General features: G+C 35.3%; 3 protein-coding genes across 9 annotated transcripts; 1 reads left to right on the top strand and 2 right to left on the bottom strand.

Moving 5' to 3' along the window:
* Nucleotides 1-1119: 1119 nt before the first annotated feature.
* LOC116348292 (uncharacterized protein CG3556) lies at nucleotides 1120-22653 on the bottom strand. 2 transcript variants are annotated; one of them, XM_031779257.1, is made up of 11 exons: nucleotides 22010-22653; nucleotides 21888-21913; nucleotides 10339-10576; nucleotides 9896-10242; nucleotides 9450-9636; nucleotides 9193-9384; nucleotides 8684-9091; nucleotides 3083-3174; nucleotides 2529-2697; nucleotides 2366-2469; nucleotides 1120-2296 (listed from the first exon to the last, which is right to left on the bottom strand). In XM_031779257.1, exons 3-11 carry the CDS (start codon nucleotides 10499-10501, stop codon nucleotides 2231-2233), a joined length of 1728 nt encoding a protein of 575 aa, XP_031635117.1. In that variant the 5' UTR covers nucleotides 10502-10576; nucleotides 21888-21913; nucleotides 22010-22653; the 3' UTR covers nucleotides 1120-2230. The 2 variants fall into 2 exon arrangements, with proteins under 2 accessions (XP_031635117.1, XP_031635116.1); XM_031779256.1 differs by having other exon boundaries at nucleotides 22022-22653.
* Nucleotides 3321-8646, top strand: LOC116348298 (tRNA dimethylallyltransferase). Of its 6 annotated transcripts, none has more exons than XM_031779270.1 (8): nucleotides 3696-3965; nucleotides 4027-4263; nucleotides 4569-4694; nucleotides 4782-4880; nucleotides 4968-5081; nucleotides 5160-5285; nucleotides 6999-7030; nucleotides 7243-8644. In XM_031779270.1, exon 8 carries the CDS (start codon nucleotides 7255-7257, stop codon nucleotides 8524-8526), a length of 1272 nt encoding a protein of 423 aa, XP_031635130.1. In that variant the 5' UTR covers nucleotides 3696-3965; nucleotides 4027-4263; nucleotides 4569-4694; nucleotides 4782-4880; nucleotides 4968-5081; nucleotides 5160-5285; nucleotides 6999-7030; nucleotides 7243-7254; the 3' UTR covers nucleotides 8527-8644. The 6 variants fall into 6 exon arrangements, with proteins under 6 accessions (XP_031635126.1, XP_031635130.1, XP_031635129.1 ...); XM_031779269.1 differs by having other exon boundaries at nucleotides 4774-4880; nucleotides 5160-5281; XM_031779267.1 differs by having other exon boundaries at nucleotides 4774-4880.
* On the bottom strand, nucleotides 12395-14442 carry LOC116348230 (glycine N-methyltransferase). The gene is given in 6 exon segments (XM_031779141.1): nucleotides 12395-12657; nucleotides 12660-12765; nucleotides 12977-13054; nucleotides 13056-13231; nucleotides 13318-13422; nucleotides 13611-14442. Coding segments are annotated over 6 exon segments (762 nt in total). The 5' UTR covers nucleotides 13762-14442; the 3' UTR covers nucleotides 12395-12511.
* Nucleotides 22654-24612: the final 1959 nt, after the last annotated feature.

Raw genomic sequence — 24612 nt, 5'->3', positions numbered from 1 at the left:
CAACGTTTTGAAATATTTGTACAATTCTACATGAATAATATTTTAATTTCTTTAAACTGAAATGAAATTTTCAGCATAGAAACTTCTGCTTCTGCTGCAAGACCAAAGATGTCGTTTTTGGGGGAGATTCGTGTGACGTTTTCATATAAAACATATAGCGCATTACTCGGTTAGTTTCGATACACTTGGCCTGAGCGTCAACTTGAATGAAGTTCAAAGTATGCATTTTTGGAAAGCAGATTGATTTACCTCTCAAAATGCAATCGCTTGAATGTTGACAAATGGGTGGCGAATACAATCGAAATCGCGTTTGCACATTTTGCGAAAGAGAATTTCAGTCGCTGATTCGCGGCAATACATAATAAAGTACCTTTCGATTGTCTACAACCAGATTTGGTATAAGATGACCGAAACTTCGCAATACTCGATATGGATTACGTATTGCGATTTATTGAGTGTAGTCTTCTTTCGATGCAATCATGAAAGCGCCTTTATAAACGGCAACCATTGACTTTTTTCCACCAAATTTGCGACCAAATGATAATTTTGCGGCTGTATCAGCAATGTTCAATAGATCTCGGACGTCTATGTACAGAAATATACGTTCAAGACAATCATTGTTGACTTCTGTAATATTCGTTGTGAATTCTTGTCTTGGACGTTTGTGTTTCTGGTCATAATAAGAAATGGTTTTGCGCTTTCTTAGTCTATTCATTTCGACTGAAACTAGATTCTTTTAATCGTTTGACTTTGATTGCCTACGAAGTATAAATTAAAATCGTAACGAATATACACACAAAAAATGGTCAAATAAGTGTCTGTGGCCATTTTCATAGCTGTGGTTCACTGGTGTACATACCTTTTCAAATTGTTCAATGATAATTAAACTATATGCGCCTGCTTCTTGAAGCGAACAAAATGGCGATGAAATGAAAGGAAAATAAATAATGTATATATATTGTAGACAGCATTACAAGCTTGATGGCACACACAATCACAACTCTCTTGCATCAATTGATTTGGAATGTGAAGCTGTGGCCACCGAACATCATTCTTGATTGAGAGTGAACCGGGCTTAAGGTTGACAGCAAAATTGAAATGAACAAACTCAACGAGAACTCTTATTTGAAATCGTCGTGTTTTTATTTTTTCGATACATAGTTAATATGCTAAATGATGGAAAAAATACATGTGTATACATTAAAGATGATATTATCGAAGGTTTTTCTATTTGTTGATTATATTCTTCGTGACGATTTATAACGAAGCGAGTTGTACATTGAAAAGTGAACGTTGTATTTAATCAAATTCATGCAACTATATTTCGTGGTTGGCACTACATTTTCAGTCAAATATCGTATCCCTCGTTGGTATCCATTTATCGATCTAATCCAAACAAATGAATATGTGTTCTAGTGGTCCAATATGAATGGAAGATTGCGTGTGAACGATCTTGTAATCGACTTTATTTTTTGTTTTATTTGACGAAACCATTTAAATCACTCTCAAAGTTTTCAATTTTCTTTTTTTTTGTTGGATCAACTATGTAGTTTGTTCATTAATTTGTTTATTAATTACTAAAACCGTTGGAAAAGTTGTGTTGAGATCAAATGACAGAGAAACATTCCAAATAGGCGTTTTATTTAAATTCTCAATTAATTTAACTTTTTCCGGGTGAGATTCGCTATAGGGTTTTTACTTATTTTTCTTTAGGTTTACGTAATTCTGAAGAGAGTAAAGACAAAACTCACTTATTGTCATTTGTTTATTGTTCCATCGACATATGCTTGGTCACATTCATCATATCATTTTATCATTCACTTTTGATTAAATTATAATATAATCAACATGCGTTTATACTGGTTATTTAAGTTGGCTTACATTGTACTTTAGATTTGAGCCGCTTGAAACAAAGCTACGTTTTACTACTTAAACGCAAACTACAAGCTAAAAGCTACATAGTTTATTTTATGTTCTATATCTTGTTTTCCTTTCTTTGTTCATAGCTGATGTTTAAATATCAATCGAAAACATATCTCTCTGTGGTGTTTCTTATATATTTTGTAATCTTATACTAACGAGCTGAATAATGCTCAACGTCTACATTTCGTTTCATTTCCATTGGTTCCCTTTTATGATACATTCCTGATCATTCATTTATGTGCTACATGGCTGTGAATGCTGCAGATGCTGGTGGTGGTGGTGTTGTTGAATTTTGTTGTGATATCGCTTACAATTTTTTGTACCAGTAAAGATAATGATAATTATTTTCAACGATCATTTCATCAACGCCAATCTGTTAAAATGATAATAAATCAAATTTCGTTACAGCTATAATCAGTACGTAATATTGTATTGATCTTACCGAATTGATAAATTTATTCTCGGGCAGTTTATTTATATCGGGCATATCAGGAAGTTTATAAAGTAACCAATAGTTGAATCTTCCCAAATCTTCGCTATGTCCACCTTTATTAAGAGGAATTTTATTTATAAATTATTATTTTAAAAGGTTAATTATTACGAACCGATGGATCTAATGTAATGTCCGTTTGGCCATTCATGTGATTCGAAGGCAAAACGTGGATCTATATCCATTGCTTGCACCATTGCCTGGTAAAAAGTGGTGTTCCGAGGTGATGTCATAGCCAATGAAACTGTATCAACTGGTGGTTTCAACGAAAACCAAATGGTATACTAGAAAAATTGGGAAACCATTAGAATGTAAGAGAAAAACAAAAGAAACAAAAGTCGCGACAGCAAACAAATTGAGATTTGGTAGTGACCAGCAGACCCAGAAGTACTATTCTATAGTAAGCTAGTACTTTTTTTATTCTCTTCCACAGAATCGCGATTACAACTACCAAATCTCAATTTGTTCAAGATAGTTGCTTGATGCTCATCATATTTAATTCAGAATTATTTCACATTTTTATTGATTATTTTCCGATTATTTTCGATTATTTTTCGATTATTTTTCGATTATTTTAAATTCGATTATTTTCTTTTGTGATTCTTCCCTTAGGTATACTAGAGAGATTTTTCAAGAAACTCAACAATGATTTTTTTTTTTGATATTTACTGTGAATGACACCGTTTGAATGTTAATTTCGGGAACACTGGCAGATGATGGAGTTAATGGTACTGGCGATGCTAGTTTTTGTTCAGTAACCTCTGAAAAAAAAATTGTAAATAATACATTTTCAAATATGTTGCCACTGTTTTAATAATGTGGTGCCGCCTAGTGTTGAAAATTGAAATGTTATTGTAATCAATTATTTTCCCCACTTTTATGCTGTGCAATTGACACATGCGTACACAGCACCGGTGTCTGTCAATACAATTGTGCACATTGTACATCGTAAGTGGATATATTTGTTTCATTTATTATGTGAAATGTTGCGTAAGACGCCACTCGTCGTAATATTAGGTTCAACAGCAACCGGCAAAACGAGACTATCAATTGAATTGGCGAATCGTTTCAATGGAGAAATTATTAGTGCAGATTCAATGCAAGTTTATAAAGGTTTGGATGTATCGACGGCCAAAGCAACACCCGAAGAACGTTCAAGAGTAAGTCACCGCGTATTTTAAAAATTACTATTCCATTGTTGAAGAATGCTATCCATTCTTTCGATTATTTTTCCATTACATCCATTTCAAAAAATCACAATATCAATATCTATTTAGTATGTAAGAAAGTAGTAAGGGTTTGATCACATATGTACACACATAAATTAAAAACAATTTGCAAATGAATTGAACGAAGCTGCGTTAGTAAACACTTTGCTGACAAAAATTGAGATTTGGTAGTAGTAGTAGTAGCAGTGGAGAGAACAACACACAAGGAATCAATATTGTACACACAGTAGCATTGCATCGGAACAACGTCACAACAACGACAACATGGCGATGCAAACGGATAAACGAAAACTGTATCAACAGCAACAAGAAATCACATTCGGGTAAGTTCGTTTGAATGCATATTCTACTCTGTTGTCATAATTGTCATGTTTTGCATAGTAGCCAACGCATTCGCTGTTCATTATCGGCTACTTGCAACGACAAACCGATTTGAATGTGTTGGTGTGAGAGTGTATTTGACTGTGACATTCCAAACCAACAAGTCGGCAATAAGTCACATCGTGTCGAACCATCACCAGTGTAAGAACTAAAATTGCTGCGCATAAATTTTTAGTTTGCATTAAAAGTGAAATATTCTAGCGAATTGGATTTTTGTCGGTTTTCCAGAAAAAGAGTTCGGTAAGTATTATTTTAAAATATAATATTAAACAGAATTTTCGATTTTTTTTTAAATTGACTGCATGGTAGAATGAGATTGAGATAGAGAGAAACACATTGAACACAATACAAAATCAAGTTAAATCATGAATTTCATCATTGCGCACAGTGGATAACGGGTACCGTTAGCCAATAGTGCGACGCAGTTTCTTATGATTTTTCAAAGTCTACTTAGACTCCGATATGCAATTGAATGTTTCTTTTTTTGGTTTTTTTAAGGGTTTTTTTTCATATTTTTTTTGTTTACAACATTCATTCATTGACAGGAACAACAAATCGGACACATCAAATGAAGAAGAATATGGACACATTTTTAGTTCTTACACTAGGAATCGTTCACAAACCGACCACAAACGATGTCAGAACCTGGAAAATATGAATAAAAAGGATCGGTAAGTTTTTTTTTTGCATTGCATTTTCTTCATTGTAAAATGAATTTAAATTCTATCGGATCAAATTTGTATTGATCAGTTTCTTAGTTTGCCCCAACTACGAACCGGTCCACAATCGTATTATTTCCGGCAACCATACAAACACACCAATTACCACAAACCGATGAATATGAATACAAAGGATCGGTAAGTGTGCGTTTTTTTCTTCAGAATGGCATTTTTTTCATTGTGAAATGAATTTTAATTCTATCGTATCGAATTTGTATCGATAAGTTTCTTAGTTTGCCCCAACTACGAACCGGTCCGCTATCGTGTTCTTTTCGGCAATCATACAAACACCCCGAGCAATACCATAAATCGGTGAATATGAATACAAAGGATCGATAAGTATGTTTTTTTCGGAATTGCATTTTCTTTATTGTGAAATGAATTTTAATTTTATCGTATCGGGTTTGTATCGATCAGTTTTCTAGTTTGCCCCAACTATGAGCCGGTCCACAATCGTATTCTTCCCCAGTACAAATAAAATGAATATCCTCCTCGGCCGTCTCCCGTAGTTTACTCCGTCTACGAGTAATTTACGTTGTGTGAGTAAGTGTTGTTTGGTTTCATTCATTGCCCGAGTGGAAAAAAAGTGACTAAGTTACTATTGACTGTAAGTGACAATAGTTAGCTATATTCATGAATTTTAAAATTTTGTATGGAAAACAATCGACTATAGTTACTCAGTCAGTCAGGCGATTATTTTGGGACGTTTTGACTATCGGGTGACTATGATTATTGTCAACTATAGTTAGCTGTTGCAGTTAACCATAGCTTACTTTAATTGATTGAAGTTAACTAAATTTAACTAAGGTTGCTTGTTTTTACAGTCAATAGCTTGGGGGGTTGTTTTCATAGGAAAAATGAAAACAACCCCCCAAGCTTCTCTTGACGTTCTCTTGGGTCTACCAAGGCTGGAAGACTTCATAGAGTCTGAAGCAATGAAAACGGCCTATAGATTGAGAATGGAAATAAAGACTAGGACAAGTCCTAGAAATTTGCATGATGATGCCCTAACAAATCTTTTCAATATTGACAAGATTTTGGGGGCTCCTTCTGACAAACTAATTACGACCTCCTACAATTTCGATAGGAGTTTCGAGATTATTATAACAAAAAGTCTCAATGAATTCTTCCAGCAAAAACAATGGGCACAAAACTCCTTTTTCACTGATGGTTCTGTCAGAGAAACAGGTAGTGGATGCGGCTTCTACTGTGAAACAGAGAACCTCACCTATTCATTTCCCCTGGGACAAACAACAACAGTCAAACAGGCAGAAATATCTGGAATTATTCATTGTGCATACAAAATACTGGGGGACCCAGTACGGGGAAATATAGCTATCTTCACAGATAGTTTGGGAGCCATAACTGATCTTAAGAATATTAAGATGCAAAATGGCTTGGCTATGAACTGTTACGAGGCACTCCAGCGCATTTCTGAAACGAACAACCTTAGGGTGGTTTGGATCAAATCTCATACTGGTATTCGGGGGCATGACCTGGCAGACGGGGCGGCAAAATTGGCTGCACACGATGCAATAGAGGGTCCAGAACCATACATACCAATTGAATATTCACGAGTCAAGAACCGATTAGCTACTTGGCTCAGCAACAGATCCCGCCTAAATTGGCAGGGTACGTTCTCATGTGAGCAAACGAAACACTTCGTTCAATTCACATGTTCAAAACTCACGGTGGAATTAGCCAAATTACCCAAGGAAGACCTCCGGATGGTAATTGGTTTACTTACCGGGCACGCCAGGGTCAATTCTCATATGAGAAATCTAAATCTCAGAGACGACCCGGACTGTAGACTGTGTGGTGGAGAAGGGGAAACCACTGCCCACCTCATAGATAGATGTCCAATGTTGGATACCATACGGGCTGACTTCACGGGCTGGAGATCCTATCCTTTGATTCATGCACCGAGTGTATTCAAATTGGTAACATTTTTCAAACGGGCATGCGATGACAATCCATGCCTTAGAAACATTTTTGGATAAAAGACTATTCTAGTGTATTCAATACACACACGGGCGTCTTGCAATAAGTTATGAAACTTGAGCAACGAGAAACTATATTAAAATTTTACTGTTTAAATAGGACACTCCCCGTTTTAATCCAATAATCCAAAAAAAAAAATTTTTTTACAGTCAATAGTCAGTCACTTTGTCCCAAAATAGTCAGTCACTTTTTTTGTACGCGGGTGTAGACCGATTGATATATTAATGGTGATATTTTCTTTCTTTATTGAAATAGGTAGTGGCCTTGGCACCAAGTGCTATTCTATAGTAAGCATTTTGTTTTTGTTTTTCTTCCACAACAGAACGCGATTCTTAACACTACTACCAAATCTCAAATTAAAGCAATGTTGTTGCAAATGTGTGACGCTTAAACTATACAGATTTGATTTTCATCATATGTTTCCATCACTTACATTACGTTCCATTACATATTGATTAATTTCCATTATTTCCATTCTTTTCTTTGTGATTAACCCTAGGCAGTTCATCACATGTTGGATATTTGTGATATGAAAACAAGAACATTTACCGTTGTTGATTTTCGTGATGCGGCTTTGCCAAAAATTGAAAAATTGCTCAACAATAATAAAAAGCCGATAATTGTTGGTGGAACAACATATTACATTGAAACATTGTTATGGAAAGTGTTGATTTCATCGAATGAACAAAAAGACCACTATAAAATGGATTCGAGTGATGCTTATAATCAAATGCCATTTGAAGATATTATGAAAAAATTAAATTTCAATAATGTTAATCTTGACGATAATTTGTATTTACATAATGCACTTTCCAAAGTTGATCCAGTGACCGCCCAAAGTCTTCATCCAAACAACACACGTAAAATTCGCCGAGCATTGGAAGTGTACATTCAAGTAGGTCGTCCAATGAGTGAAGTGCTAGAAGAACAAAAATCTTCCAAAGGCAGCAGTTACTTAGGTGGTCCAATGCGATTCGAGCACGTGATACTCTTATGGATAAAATCTGACCAAGCGAAATTGAATGCCCGTATCGATAGACGAATTGATAGCATGGTTAATGATGGCATGTTATTCGAAGTACGTCAGTGTTACAATTTATTGAAAATTAGTGGTATCGATCCGCAGAGAGGAATTATGCAGGCAATTGGGTTTAAAGAATTTCTACCATATTTGGAACAGTATACCGATGAAAGTTTTGACACCGAAATCACCGAATTTATTCGTAAGCATGGTGGACTGACTGGTCAAAAGAAATTCATAGTGAAAAATCGAATTTCCGATGCCTTGAAACTATTGGAAAATTGCTTGGATGACTTGCGATTGCACACAAAACAATACAGTAAACGACAAATCAAGTGGATACGAAATCGTTTGGTGTCGACAAAAGGGCGGAATGTGCCACCCGTTTATGAGCTTGACAGTACAGATGCAGAAACAAATTGGAATGATAATGTGTTCAGCAAAGCCGAATATATCATTCAATCATACATCGATAATGTTGAAACGAAAATAAAACCAGCCGAGAAAAAAGACCATCTGGCATCCAGTTTGAATATGCATGTCACGCATTTTTGTGATGTTTGTAACAGACGTTTTGTTGGAGATTTAGACTTTAATGTCCACATGAAATCATCTATACATCGAAAAACAGTTGAGAAGCATCGCAAGCTGGCAGCAGCAAAAATTAATAAACAGTCCATTTTAACACAAATCGTTTATAGCATATGGAATTTTTGTAACGAGACAAGAAAGAGGATTTTCTCAAATTTTTCGAGAAAATAGGATTTTCGACCATAGTTTTACCACACGTGTGTATTTGATGAAATAAGAAATGTTGTATTGTAGAAATAGTGCTTTTTAAATATGTACATTTTATGGTTCGATCAATAAAATGACAAATTATCAAGAAAAAAATAATAGATTTGCTCATATTACTTACCATGATGAAAACCACTTGTGTCACTCAGAATATTGTTACATTCTAGCATTCGAACGGCACTCAAACCTTTTCGGCCCAATGCGAGTATGATGTGTGCAGTCAGGCCGATTCCCATATTTGCATCTTGACCATCACTTAAAGGAAATTCACTCCAGCTTCCGTCTTCGTGTTGACGATCCAATATCCATTTTGAAGCAGCTGCTCTCGACCATGCTGCGCTTGGTATTACATTCAAGTCTTGTAATGCTTGCATTGCTAAAGCTGTGCTTCGCAATGTACCAACATTCCCCTGTGTCGTTTGCATCAATGCCAATCGTAGCGATGATTTACGCAGAAAATGCTCTAAATGACGATTGTGATGGTCATTCATCACACACCGCAATGCTAATATGGCAAATGCCGTTGTTTCTATGCCAAAATAGTAAAATACACATTATGTAAAAAAAATCTCATTCCCATGTTATTTTGCTATATTTGATGTTTTTAGTTGTTGTTCTTGTTTATTTTACCGATACTTTGATTATTCTCAAGGGCAATATCAATCAATTGACGAATTTGACGTTTTCGAACATGTTCGCCCAAACTGCATACGGCAAAAGTAGAAAGCGCAAATATTTGATCATCATTAGATTCGTGATGTTGAAGCATCGTTAAAAGGTCGTGCTGATTCATAAAATGCTTTGGATCTTTGCATAAAGCGCCTGTAAACAGAAATCCATGATCTGATTAATTAAATAATTTCTATGGGATTTTGTGTTCACATTACCTAAGGCTAATGTGAATAGAGCTAGTTCAGCAACGTCAAAATTTCTCGGCATAACAGCATGATGATGATGATCGATTAGCGATAAAATCTCAATCGACATTTGCTTAATCGATAATTGGTCTTCCAAAGTTTGAATAATTTGGATGTGTGCATCGGTTGATTCAGCAAAATCTCGTTCGCCCGACAGCTACCAATCGATTCGCATGTCAATATATCGATTCATTAGTATGCGCTCATTTAAATATGGATATGTACAGTGAATCTAATATTTTTGGTAGACAAAATTTTGCATGACACACTCCACTCACACGCCATTCGTATATGAATCCTATGTTAGTGGAGAGTTTCTCTGCTAACTTTGCTTGTTATTTTGTCTATCAAAAAAATTAGATTCACTGTATGTGTGTGCATAATGAATAAATTAAAATTGAAAAAAATAAGCCTACCTCTTTCGCAAGTATAACCATATGGGTATCATTTCCCCATCCATAATCAGGGAATCGTTTCTCTCCCAACCAATCCAATGCACGTGTAATTGCTTCACTCTCACGTTGATTTGGCCCTTTCGTTCCGATATAAACATGCTCGCCGAATGGATTTTCAATTTCAATCACGGTCAACGGTGATTCATCTGCTGAAAATTCTGGAGACTGCATTGGTATTGAATTGGAAGATGTGCTTTCTAATGTATTATATGATACGGAATCCGATTCAGTTGAACCCATGACACGTACAGCCTTTTGACTAGAGCTAGGCCATGACGATGGTGTGCGTGAAAATTCGGAACTGGTTCCTGTAAATTCAAAAAAAAAAACCAAACCAAACAAGAAAACAGAGGTAATTAGACATTGCGTAGCGAAAATGTGTATAATTTTCGGTGACAAATTACCAGTCGAGTTGAGCTGAAATATAGGATTTGAAGTTGCCGTTGCAGTGACTGTTGATGTTGAAACCAGAGATACCGCATTTATTCCACTAATGATTATTGTTACTGCAAACATCCACACGACGATGGATAGGGTAATCTTGTGCAAAAGTTTTGCGTGATCCATGTTGTGTTACTTGATTATATTGTGCTATTGCTGTTTGTCCACCGCTAACACTGGTATACGAGCACAAGTGTTGTCCTTAACAACGATATAAAAACAAACAAACCGTCACAAAACACGATTTAATTCAGGAAAAAAAGGGGAGGTCACTTTGAAGTGTAACAAACGATAAAAAAAAACCATAGTGCTGCAATACAGCCAATTATAATGTCATGCATTTGAACCCATATGAATCGGTGAAAACAATGAAACTGTGACTTGAAATACTTGGATTCATTTTCTTTCCACCTATATTCGCGATTATAAGCGAGATGAAAGTAAGACGACTTTAATTTCTCCGACCCATTTTATAACATTTAAATCATTTCCAGTGGCTTTCTTTAACTCACTTTCTCTCGCTTTTTCTGTCTTCACCATAACGAATATATAAACTTAACCGAATGGGTGGTTTGTATTTAATCTTTTAATGTCAGGAAAGAAATTGTGTTCGCTCTCTCTCTTTCTCTCTCACGGTCAATCTCAAGCCGGAGAGAGTTTGAAACATAATTTGAAAATTAATTGGCCGTAATAGACATCGATATTTCAGTTCAATGGCTTCGAAAAGAAGATACGAACTGAATTATTTTCTTGTATCTTATCCATGCAATCATTTGAGATTGCTCGACTGCAAGCTTGCTTGCGTGCGTTTGTTCGTTCATTTATTCCTACGTCCATCCCCGTTGCTTGAAATCCAGCACGCAACGCTATGTAATACAATTATGGTGCTAATGAAAGTTTCTTGCATAAAATTATTTACATGAAAGTATTTAATGATGCGAATTAGTTGCTTACATTTGCTTTCAACATACCAAGTGAAGATGGTCTTGAGTTAAAAATAGCAAATAAATCCGATTTTCCAATTGAACTCGCATATCATTGAACTTTTGTCATACAATGATTTTTGGATAGAATAGATCCGTAAGATCTCCGCAAGATCCGGATCCAAGCGTGCGTACGTAGCCGCATGATACATACATTCCTTACTCCGTAATGCTATGGCATGCGAATCAAAGAAGGGGAAATAAGAATAACGAATTTGCGTGCGTATTATATATGTATGCATCATGCGGCAGCGTACGCACGCTTGGATCTGGATCTTGCGGAGATCTTACGCATCTATCCTATCTAAAAATCATTGTATGACTTTTGTTTATTCGGTTGTCAAACAAATCATCACCAACATTGATAATAATAACCAAAATGCAAACATGATATTGTGAATTAGTACTTGTATAAGGGCAATTTGAACGTTCACATTTAATCGACCGTTTATGGTTTTCACATCGAAACTGAACGTATCTGATTTTTGTATTCAATTTTCTGGTAAAAAATGTTATACATCGTTTAATATGCGTGGCTTTTTTTTTCAACATCTGGAGTATTTGATTTGCCTCATTCAATCACGAAAAAAGGCGCATCATTTTTTAATAAAAATTAATTAGAAATTGTTATCAATTTAAAATAAAAACACAATAAATTCGTGTGTGATTTGCTTTATTTTCAGTACCTAAGATTACTGTAATCACCATAGATTCTGGAGTTGGGGTAATGATGATTTAAGCCCCTAGGGAAATTGAAATTTTTTTGACGAGTATGGAAAACCCTAGGAAAATTGAATAATTTTTACGTTTGAGGGGAGGGTATTTTGTACCCTGACCCCCTGGTCAGAATCTATGGTAATCTCGATAAATCTTACAAAATAAATATGAAATTAGATTCAGAGAAGCAGCCGTAAAACGAATAATATTGCGACAAACATTGAAAAAGAGAAAAAGTTTCAGATTTTGTAGATCCTGTAAAACAGAGCATGGAAAACATGACAGCTCGGCAACGCTTTATTAGAGATTAGTACCGCTGGCAACCGCAGAACTATATAGAATTATATGAAGTTATTTGGTGGCGTTAGTAAGCAATGTTGTCTTATTGCCATGCTTTGCTGTAAAACGATGAGCGTCACCCACATTCTCATTAAAACTACTCCACGATATGGATGTAAAATGCTGGATTAATGTTCTCATTGAGCTGTTTCAAGTCACCACAAATTTGGTGCATCATACGCGCCCCAAAACAATCCCGTAGAATTTGGCTGAACACATTTAACTTGTGCGGATAATAAGAGAATCATTATTTTCATTGTTCATCTTAATGATATAATCTAAAGTAATTAACAATGGTTTGCCGTCAACATATAAAACAGACGTTTTAATATCGGTGGTTTGATTGCTCTGCGTTGGTAAAAATAGAAAGTACATGGTAAGATGATTACATTCATTGACCTTTTTCTCATATTTTGTGTATAAGTGTGTGTATGGCTGAAAGTCACTTGAAAAATGTGCGGTCGTTTGTTTTTCTTTCTCAGAGAAAATGAGTGCCGATGTGATATGTAGCAAAATAGTAATAAATTATACGCAAAATTTTCTTTCCTTCTCGGTCTTTTCTATAATAAATGCTTTTGGCTGGTGTTGATCCTGTATTCATAATATTATCATAATTTCGGTGATCAATCAGTAAAATGTAAAAGACCGCCGGTTCGAACGCATCGTTCAAGATTTTTAATGGCCAAATTTTGTTCACGTTGATCGCCCTAATTTTCTAGGATGTGTGCAAAAGAATTGCCCAAACAGATGACCGCATCAAAACCATTACCAATCAATGGTTTAATGTCATCGTATATAATGTTAACCAATTGGCTTCCTAATTACTTAATGTAAAATATGGAAAACAACAATTGAATGACTTGTATGAAAATGAAGATATAAAGAAGATCGTTGGATGCTTACTCCAATTATCAAAGCCGGGCTCTTTGCGGCGATTTCAACGCTCTTTTAGTGCATACTTAAGCATTTTGTCGGCAGCACCAACTGAAACCACATCAAAACATTTTCCTGTATATAATTAAAAACGTCGTAATGGTTTTTATTATATAGTATTCATGGTCTGGTTATACGCAACCAAATAATTTGAAATTAATAAACCAACCATTTGCTCTTTTCGTTCGTACTTTTTATTTTATTTCATTTTGACAATATTAAATTAAATCAGTATATATTTGAGTTGTGATTTTACCCAGTGCCACAAGCAACGTCAAGCATTTGAGAACTTTTATCACCGACGAACACCTCCCATACCTTGGCCGCACGCCCGTCAGCATACTGATCACGGATACCATCGACTGATATACCGTCAAAACGTGATTGCATTTTTGTGCTGTCACCAGTCACCATCGTCGTATTCTCTTTAGAAATATGACACTTTATCCAAATATTTCACCAGACACAATTTTTTTTCTTTCTTATTTCTGCTTCTCCACCGCTCGGTTTCACTTCTTGCAACGAACTTTCCACTCTAATCCCCGTGTACAAAGCGACACAACTTTATTAAGTTTATTTAGTGCCTCGATGCCGCGTATATATGAAAAGAATGTTTGAATGAGGAACGAACACCCCGGAATTATTTCACTCTACTGCATAGTAGATCGTTCAGCAGCTCCCTTCGAATATTATTCACAGCGAATGTCGCACATACATTTTTCATATATAATAATAATGAAATAGAGCATATGAAATGTGTTTATAACGAAGAAATGACATAGCACTCTCTTCCCTTTTTCTCTTTTCTAATATAAAGTGTGTATGTGCTATGTACTCTGTGTATGTTTTCGGCCAAATAAATATACATGGACTTTTGGGGTACGATGTTCATGTTTTTGTTTTGGATTATATTGAAAATACGTGAAATCATAAGCTTTTGCCTGTAGAAAAACAAAGACTATTTTGATTCAGCGCTGATAACATCCATTCACTCGCAGTAATCACGTTCGCAGTTTTTTTTTCTTTTGAAGCATCGAGATAGACTGTATATGTATGTGCTGAAACCTTCAAAATCATGTTTTTATCATTTTTATGTAAAAGGATGTAGTATTTTTGTGAAAATGCGTACAGTAAAATAATCATTCATAAATTTTCACGATGACCAAAATCACAGTATTACGCGTTTTTTTATTTATTGTCTACGTTTCAATATTTTTAATTTCACCGTTGGGTTGATTACACAGATTGAATAGGTGTTTTTTCGTCGATAATAGCAAAAACATACTTTTCGTTGGAATTACACAAATATAGAGAATAAATAAAGAGTCTTACGGGAGTAAGATGAACTTTTCCGCACGGTGGTAGTTGCGTATTTTATTAAGAAAGTTCAAAATAATATTTGCTCGATTCTTCAAGTCTTTCAAGCGGCGTAAAGTTCGAGACCAAAAAATATTTTTCAACTTTGGCAACGAAATATTCTTTAATTTAATAGCAGAAGTACCCGAGAAAAGATTTTTCACACTTTCATGATGAGCCCATTTGTACGACATTTGAAAGTATTCTATTTTCTAACAAAATACTATAAAAATATGTCTGACGTTAATTTTGCCATGAAGATTATTTTTGAAACACTTTTCATAACTAAAGTCACAACAAATTTGGATTTTTGTATGGGAGCCATGTCTGTATGCTACCTTAATGGCGTGAAACTTTGCACAGGTTATTTTTTTCACAAATAACATTCGGAGGGTTTGGAGAAATTTCAACCAAAATCAAGAGTACCTCCCATACAAAATATTCGTTTTTGAGCCAATTGAAAATTTTGTATGGGAGGTACCCCTAATTACTTTTCCGCACACACATAGTGTGAAAGGGGAAAGTATTGTAATGGGTCAAAATTTACGACATCTCAAAAACATGTTTTCTGGACGTTTCTGAGGTCAGAGAACCCGAATCAGGCCGTTTTGAGCATGGTTGTTGTGGGTCTGTTCCACGTCGTACGTCGTACGTCGTACGTCGTACGTCGTACGTCGTACGTCGTACGTCGTACGTTGTCCGCCGTACGCAAAATTTGTCCATCGATTATCTCACCCCCCAGAAAAGTTATTTAAAATCTGACTTCACGGGATGATTGGGGGTCCCGAGGAATAGAAATCATTAGATTTTGAGCGATTTTGGTTGATGGAAAAAAATTTCATGCCTGGAGTGATACCTATGAAAAAGAGTCCAATTTTCGTCCAAAAGTCATACTTAATGTAGACTTAAACACTCAAAAATATGTAATGGGGGGTTTTTTGGCACGAGAAAACCGAATCCGAGGTTAGTTTCGAGATACAATCAATTTTTGATACAGTTTCCTTGGAAAAATCACAAAAAAATTGAATTTTCGTATGGGAGCCATGCCTGTTTGCTACTTTAATGACGCGAAACTTTGCACAGACTATTTTTTACACAAAATAATAACATTCTGAAAGTTTGAAGAGATTTCAATCAAAATTAGGGGTAACTCCCATACAAAATTTACAATTTTTGGCTCAAAAACGAATATTTTGTATGGGAGGTACTCTTAATTTTGGTTGAAATTTCTCCAAACCCTCCGAATGTTATTTTTTGGTGAAAGAAATAACCTGTACAAAGTTTCATGCCATTAAGGTAGCATACAGACATGGCTCCCATACAAAGATCCAAATTTTTTGTGATTTTAGTTATGAAAAGTGTTTCAAAAATAATTTTTATGGCAAAATTAACGTCAGACATATTTTTTATAGTGTTTTGTTAAAAAATAGAATACTTTCAAATGTTGTACAAATGGGTTCATCATGAAAGTGTGAAAAATCTTTTCTCGAGTACCTCTGCTATTAAATTAAAGAATATTTCGTTGCCAAGGTTAGAACATATTTTTTGGTCTCGAACTTTACGCCGCTTGAATGGCTTGAAAAATCGAACAAATGATATTTTGAACTTTCTTAATAAAATACGCAACTACCACCGTGCGGAAAAGTTCGTCTTACTCCCGTAAGACTCTTTATTTTAATTGAAATCTCTTCAAATTTTCAGAATGTTATATTTTTGTGTAAAAAATAGTCTGTGCAAAGTTTCACGTCATTAAGGTAGCATACAGGCATGGCTCCCATACAAAAATCCAAATTTTTTGTGATTTTTTCAAGGAAACTGTATTAAAAATTGATTGTATCTCAAAACTAACGTCGGATTCGGTTTTCTCGTGCCAAAAAACCCCCCAATACATATTTTTGAGTGTTTAAGTCTACATTAAGTATGACTTTTGGACGAAAATTGGACTCTTTTTCATAGGTATCACTCCAGGCATGGAATTTTTTTCCATCAACCAAAGTCGCTCAAAATCTGATGATTTCTATTCCTGGGGACCCCCAATCATCCCGTGAAGTCAGATTTCAAATAACTTTTCTGGGTGGTGAAAAAATCGATGGACAAATTTTGCGTACGGCGGACAACGTACGACGTACGACGTACGACGTGGAAGCGACCCACAACAACCATGCTCAAAACGGCCTGATTCGGGTTCTCTGACCTCAGAAACGTCCAGAAAACATGTTTTTGAGGTTTCGTAAATTTTTACCTATTGCAATACTTTCCCCTTTCACACTAGGTGTGTGCGGAAAAGTAAAAAGTGTCTAAATAATTTAATGAATGGAAATATAGAAGCTTCCCTGCACTTGTTTTGAAACTGAAAATCATATTACGTTATTTCATCGATGTTTGAAAACACCGTCGCATGTCCCAACGTGCATACAACATTTTTAGTTTTTCTCTATTCAAACTAAAACCCTTGGAGTCACGAATGGCGTTGAACGAGCTTTTTTAGTCGTGGCTCATATGCATTCATTCCATCTTGAAGATTGTTCAGAAAGAATAAAAAAAAAAAACGATTGAATCTATTAAATTGTGTAAACCTAGTGGTTCTGTGACACGAAAAAAGAACAAAAGATGAATTTTAAATAATCATGGTGTATTGGCGTGAAATCGTGCTCATAACGCTGCCCAAGTCAGTATAATACTCTTTTCGAAGAGTGTACACTCTCTTCGTATAGTTTTATTCGACTCTCTTCTCACTCTCTTCTCACTCTTTTGCATAAAACACGTATATTCAATTCCCACTCCTTCCTTGTGTACTATGCATACACAACAAGTGTACTGTGTTTGATGCAAAAGAGTGAGAAGAGAGTGTACACTCTTCGAAAAGAGTATTATACTGACTTGGGTGATTATGAAAAATTTGTGGCAAATTGCAACAGCAATTAATGCCATTATCATTAACGCATTTAAAAGAATTGTGTGTCCCAGATTTTTACGTGATGTCCATCTGTTTTTGTCATTTTTATTTTTATCGCATAAATATTTTTCATGCAGAAAAACCGTCAGTTTCGTTTATTGAATGAAATTGAAGAGGTTATGAATGGCAACGTATTCAATAAAAAGTGACGCACTCAGAATACTGACAAATCATTCTGAGTCCAACAAAAAATCTATATAAAAAACATTTATTTATTTTGAGTGTTTTTTTTCGACTTTTTTTTTACTCGTGTGGTAATTTTTCAAAAAAAAAATCAATTTGTATTTTTTCCACATGAATTGAAAAACAGCATGGCAAATGAATCGTTTATCACTGTTCACAGTTAATCATCGACTCTTATCACTATAACACGCTGAAATGTAGTACATAAACGTGTTAAGAAGGGGAAAAATAATTTTTTTCGAAAAATCTCTTATCATATTATTATTTCATCATTGTTTACCAGTGACTCTTCAAATATACCACGACCTAAATGGATGACAAACGGTAAATATAATTTTGTTGAAAATGAAATGAACCGAAAATGATGATGATGATGATGATGGTGGTGGTGGTGGTGGTATTAGAACAATCGTTGTAAAGCAACGAAATGTAAGTTTTACGAAAAATGAACAACAACACTTTAAAGAAATAGTTGACGTGTTAATTGTTCTTTTTTCTATCAGACTGGAAAGTTTGAAACTAACCAAACAACCGTAAATGGTCGTATTTTCTGTAAAATCAATTGAAATTGTTGTACTCAAATTATATTTTCTCATATAAGTTTGAAATCGATTTGAAAATTGTTGCAATCCATTCCTTGACTGGTATTATTTGGCTATTGGCGTACGATATTTGTATTTTATACAAGCCTCTTGAATGTTATACAAACATAATCGGCATTGCTGATTCGATAGTCATGCGATTTCTATAAACAGAAGGCGTAATTTTTTTCGATCGAATTGAAAGTTTCAATGGGGTGAAGTCAGAATTGGCCTGTGTTTTGAAAAAGTTATCCAGCAAACTGGTAACAATAGGAGCATCACATGCAAAGAATCAACTCGCTGGACCGTGATTTGTGTTTGTTCAAACAATTAGAGAAATGTAAATATTGAATTTTCCAGAGAGAATGAAAGGTCTATATGCTGAGATCACGTTGCCGAGACAACGATCAAAATTGCTATGAACACGGAAGAAAATATCTCAACTTCGTTTTTTTTTCCTCGTTTCACAAACTTTATGAAAGACGTATCAAAAGTCGAAAGTTTTTGAAATGTGAAGCCTTTTTCGATTTGAATTTATAGAATTTTATTTCCCATCATTACAGATGCAAAAAAAGTTTAAAGTGAGTATTTTTTCTGGTTGCATCCAACATTGTTACGAAAATATAAAATGAACCTAAAACAACAGTAAAAACGACTACGTTTATGTCGCCTTCACCATTCAAGCGACACATTATCGATTTCCGTTCTAGATGTAAATTATCTGGCGAATTAAATAAAAAGCGTGGCAAAGACATGGAGGTTATTGATCTAAGATAAAAAAATGACTATATAGCACTTACCGCCAGCAATTTTTTAACTCTCTCTTTCAAAATGGCCAAGACATGATGAAAATAAAATACCAGATAAATAACCAGGAAAATTATGGTGTTCAGTTTTAACCACGTGTTCGAGTAATGTCCGCTTCAATTTAAATCCAAGCAAGTATTTTATAGATCAGTCGTGTGCGAGGAAAATTTTTCAGGGGGGGGTGGTGATTTTTCGAAACCAAGAATTTCTCTAGCAAATCAGACAAATTTTCGTTTTTTTTTTTTGGAAGTCACTTTTTGAGGTGAAAATCGAAAGAATTTTCTCCGCGAAAAACCCTAGCAAATCGGAAAAAATTCTCTCGGAACCAAAAACCCTTGGAAATCGAAAGAATTCTCCTCAATTTTCTACAGTGATGAGCTAAAAAAAATGGTCTTCACTTTTTGAATCAAAAACCCTAGCAAATTCGAATAATTTTTCGCGAAAATATTTTATCGGCCAAATCTCAGGGGGGTAAACCCCCTACCCCCCCTCCGCACACTACTGTTATAGATGTGTGTGAGTGTCGAGGAAGAACGAGTGATTTTAAAAGCATGCCATGCATTCATAACATCGAATGCAAGGATGGAAAAAAGAGGCTGTCAATTTCGTTTCGTTCGCCAGCAAACGTGACATGAAACAATGAGCACACACACAACGGAAGCGAACGGCAGTTAAGCCAATAGTTAAATAAGTGTAAGTGACAAGACATGAATCCATGACCAAAACTGTCAATTCGGAAGCAAGAGCACGAGCAAGAGAAGCGAAATAAGAGAAACCGCAAAATGTATAAAATGTTCTTGATGGAGATCCCGGAAAAGTTCGAATGAAGTTTTTCATATAACACAACCGGGCGCCCATTCCGTTATACTGAGAGCATAGGTATTTAGCCAGCGCCTCATCAATATAGTCGCCCATACTAAGTAACAACAATAATAACAACAAAAGTGGTTAATTTTTTTTTTGAAGAGCTCCGTACTAAATTTTGTAATGTCTTCAAAACTAAAAGAGGATATTTTAATTAAAATTGTAGTTTGTAGATTGCGCCACAATGAATGTGATGGACGTGTAGAATTCTAGAAAATCACAACTTAATTAAAACTACTTACAATGTTGTTTAATGTTCTTGTTTGCTTCAGCTTGCATCCAATTCAAGCTAACATTGCTAGCTCTCACACACATACACACACACAAATACGCGCGCGCACCCACCCCAATCTATATATAAATTTATTACGTGCAAGAAATTAAAAATCATTTTTGGTTGTGTGTCGACACTCAAAGCGTAAATCGAGTGAGAGGGTGAACGAACGAACGAGAAATCGTGAGAACAAGCAAACCAGAGAGTATCAGATTTCGAATACCAAGGGTCTGTGAGTGGTGTGGTTTCGCATAGAAATTCCATCGGTGATACATACATGTTGCTAAGCTTTCTGTATTCTATGTCGCAAATTTCGAATTTATTGTTTTACAGGCGCTTTATTTTGTCATTGCAACTATTTTCATTTGAAAATGAAAAGATGAGAAGAAAATTGGGGGAGAAGAACTTGTTTACAGCAAAACGTTCATTTCACTCTTTTTTAATATACCAAGCAATTTTCTCCTTGCTACTCGGCAAAGCGGCAATGACAAAACGCTAAAAAGGGTACAAGAAACACCATCGGCACATGATTTGAAATCGTTGCTTTTGTGCGCCTTTCTTATCTACGCCCCAAATGTTACATGAAAATTTTCAAAGAAAATGAAAATGTGTCGTTTTGTTCAACGAAAATGAATTTATGGCGAAAATCGGATTTATTTTGTGCTCGTCGTCGTCACAATGAAACGTTGTCTGAACTAGAATTTATCTCTCTCGCACTCTCTCTCTTTCTGTATGTGCTCCGTATTGTTTTTAATTCATATTTCCTCTTGTCGAAGACGAACACACGAGTGCGATGCTTTTTAAATGCTCTGTGCAATTTTCATTTGTGCTTAAAATTAAATCAACCTTAATCAAATGGTGTCAACAGTGACACTCCAACCATTTTGCAAACGCTTACTGTGCGAGGCCCATGAAATATTCATAATAAAAACCAAAGTCGGTTTCTCTTGAGTGACTTCTATTAAATTGTTATCGAATCGATGTCACTGCTGCTCTTCACCAATTTCAAATTTCCTTTTGTTCTCAAATGCGAATTCAAATAAAAAAAAATTATTACTTTTTCCAATAAGTGTGAGTTCAGAAATGGTGGAATTTTTGTACATGTTTAATGAGATTTTAATGAATAAAATGGAACACAGTGCATATATATATAAAGTGGCAGAGAAAGAGAAATGGGCTTTTTTGTTTGGGGTATGTACACAATTTTTCCTCTGATTAAAATCAATGACAAAAGAAATGAACCGTAAATAGACTGAATTAAAATGGACTGTTCACATTTAAATGAAATTGCCTTGCGGCACACCAGTCAAAGAAATTTATTGATCACATTTTCACGTTTCCAAATCGATGCCATTTTCTCTTTAATGAGCATATGGTGTGTGTGTTGCGAAATTGGTGCTTAGGAACAGCTGATATTATTTGTCAATGTCATGTGATGTCCCCCTTTTATATTCGATTCATTGTTTTACTTTTCTAAGTTTATGGTGCCAAAAGCACTCATACATAAATAGTAAATTACCTTATTGATTTGAAACTGGCTACAAGCTTTTCACGTGCAACAAAATCATGTAATTATACAAGAAAACACGCTTATGTAAAAGCAATAATGACAGCGAGGCTCCAGAAAAAATCCTTTCTTACTTTCTTTCTTACTTTTTTCCCCTTTACGAAAAGAGTTACACAAGATATGACTTCACTTGAACGAAAAGTTTTTATTCATGTCTTTTTTCCACAACGATTTTACGAGCCTTATGCATGTGATATGTTCTGTTTACACTTTAGTCTGTTATTCTGTAGTTGACAAGTTTTTCAAGTTGAAAACAGATTCAACGACACAACAAGAATTGAAGCTGGATTCAAATGAGCTAAATAATTATTTAGTGGGTATTCACTTTACGATTTGAACACTTCATTTAGGCTTGAATTAATAATTTTGGCTTCCGTTGCTTTTTGTTAACGTCACATACAAAGCCATTCATACGAAACTGTCTATTTTACGTAATGAGCTTCACTTGCATAACCTTTGTGATGTCGTCGAACTTGTCGATATATTCTTCGCGAATTTTACCTCTATTCAATAATGAAAGACGTAGTTTGTGTGCTATTCAAACAAACGAGTTCGGCAAATTGGTACCACTTTACCAATCAATAGAAACAGTGAAAAAAAGCGACCAAAAATGCTCAAACAAAACTATATGTGAGCGCACGAAAACTCAATATAGAACTAATAGAATACGAGCGTTAAACACCCGGTGTGCGAGTTTTTTTATGTATTGTTCAACGAAAAGCCAACAATCGACTGAATGTTTTCTCTTCCATCCATCCAACCATCCATCGCGTGTATATCCAGTTTTCCAATCTAATGTGCAGTGGATGCGCCACGATGACGTTGGCTCTCGCAGAAACAACAACAATAACTCTAATAACAACAACGGCAACAAAACCATAACAGTCATATAACAATGCCGTTCGACATCGACAATGTTGTCTTTTGTGTTATGCTCAACACAGTCACTTATTAATGATGAACGTGCACAGCAGTGGCAAAGTAGCAGCAGGAGCAGAAGAAGCGACAACGTACACACGACTCCGTAACTCGTTCGTGCGCATGATGACACAAAATCGTGAGCAAAAAGGCATGGGGAAAAAGGAATTGCGCTTGATAACTTTATGCGAACCATTCCACTCAGGAAGTGAATGCTATTCTGTGCTCTTTCGCTTTCGAAGCGTACGGAAAATACCAGATTTCATTGCAATATCGTTAGCGAAAGACTACATATTCTATCTCTCGTTGCGAATTTATTCGCATCGTATATAAATATTGGCTTACAGAATATAAAAATTCACAATATTAATTCCCAAGGAGAAAGTGACACATCGATCACATTCATGTGTCTTTCATGTGTGTTGTAAAAATTTGCTTGGTCAAATGGTTTTTGACGAAAAGATTTTCAGATATACAAATATTGGATTCTTTTTTTTCTTCATTTCTCTGGAGGTTTAGCAAGAGGATACTTTTCACAAAGCAATAACATTGGACGCGTATGCTACTTGGGCTCATCAATCACTAACAATAGCAAATGCAGAGGCAGAAGTCAGACGCCTCGTTATCGTCTATCCCTCTGGTATTTTTATGATTGCAAATGTGAACTGGATGGCGTCTTCGTCCCGCTTTTTATTTTAATTTGGGGGCCAAATTACGTGCATCAGCTTGATACATAAAAGAAACACGCTTATCTATATGGTTTTCACTCGTTTTAACTCAAACTCAAATATAGTCGATGTCTGCTAAACTATACATACACAGCCACTCGATGCCAGTTAAAGACCATAATCGGTGTGTGCGTGTGTTTTGCCATTGTCGATTTTCTTTTGTACTCCACAAGTTTTTCGAACGCTTCGTTTCAAAACGTGACGATTAATCGTCATATACTGCCTTTAAACTTGATTTTCAATAAATACATTTCGTCGGTTGTTGAAATAGCCAGTTACTATAAATTTTCACTAGCAAAATGACAGTAAGCAAAAAAAAAGTAAGTGAAAACAATGCACCAAGAATATGTGATCTGATTTAAATCAGAGTGTCTATCTCTCTCTTCTTCCGTTTGTGTTAAACGTCTGTATTCACAGCAGTCAAGCCAAATGATTTTGATTACGGTTTTGACCATAAAGTGTGAAAGATTCCGCAGACATAAATGGCTTCAACAAAATCACATGCCGGATGCTTAAAAAAAGGGAAATTGAAATTTTGAAAGCAATGCAGAATCGATTTCAACCAAATTACATCGTTTGGCACATCTGTGCAGCATTTTTCGTCGTTATTGATGACGTTTTATTCAATGAAAATGAACTACGCCTTCTCTCCAAGCGAAACGAACGAATATAAAAAGTTTCGACAAGTCAACTTTGTCGACAACTGTATACATATATCCATATCCATGAGCTCATTTTCCGTTCATCTCGAAATGATATAATAATTTCCGAAAGATATATACAAAGCTTAAACATATCACTACTACTTGAAAATTTCGGGCTTATTTTTTAAGTCTCTTAAAATAATTTGCGGTGACCGACGATAAATTGGAATTGTAACAGACTCCCATCCGACCGACTTATGTAGTAGTAACATTGAGGTTGTCGGATGTCGGTCTATGGTATTGTTAAACACTCGACCGAAACAGAAAAAAAATTAACGCTTGAAATTGCTACGAACTGAAAATTACCGCTTTAAATGCAAAACCCTT

The sequence above is a fragment of the Contarinia nasturtii genome, unplaced genomic scaffold (assembly GCF_009176525.2).
Source record: "Contarinia nasturtii isolate CC-2019 unplaced genomic scaffold, AAFC_CNas_1.1 Cnas_scaffold_2367, whole genome shotgun sequence".
In the NCBI taxonomy this organism is placed as follows: domain Eukaryota; kingdom Metazoa; phylum Arthropoda; class Insecta; order Diptera; family Cecidomyiidae; genus Contarinia; species Contarinia nasturtii.
This window is presented reverse-complemented; position numbering and strand designations above follow the sequence as displayed.

Coding starts and splice junctions, on each gene's coding strand:
- LOC116348298 (XM_031779266.1), top strand. CDS start 3,397: ATGTTGCGTAAGACGCCACTCGTCGTAATATTAGGTTCAACAGCAACC. Junction 3,574..7,242: donor CACCCGAAGAACGTTCAAGA/GTAAGTCACCGC, acceptor GATTAACCCTAG/GCAGTTCATCACATGTTGGA.
- LOC116348292 (XM_031779257.1), bottom strand. CDS start 10,501: ATGGATCACGCAAAACTTTTGCACAAGATTACCCTATCCATCGTCGTG. Junction 10,243..10,338: donor ATTTCAGCTCAACTCGACTG/GTAATTTGTCAC, acceptor TTGAATTTACAG/GAACCAGTTCCGAATTTTCA. Junction 2,470..2,528: donor ACATTACATTAGATCCATCG/GTTCGTAATAAT, acceptor CTCTTAATAAAG/GTGGACATAGCGAAGATTTG.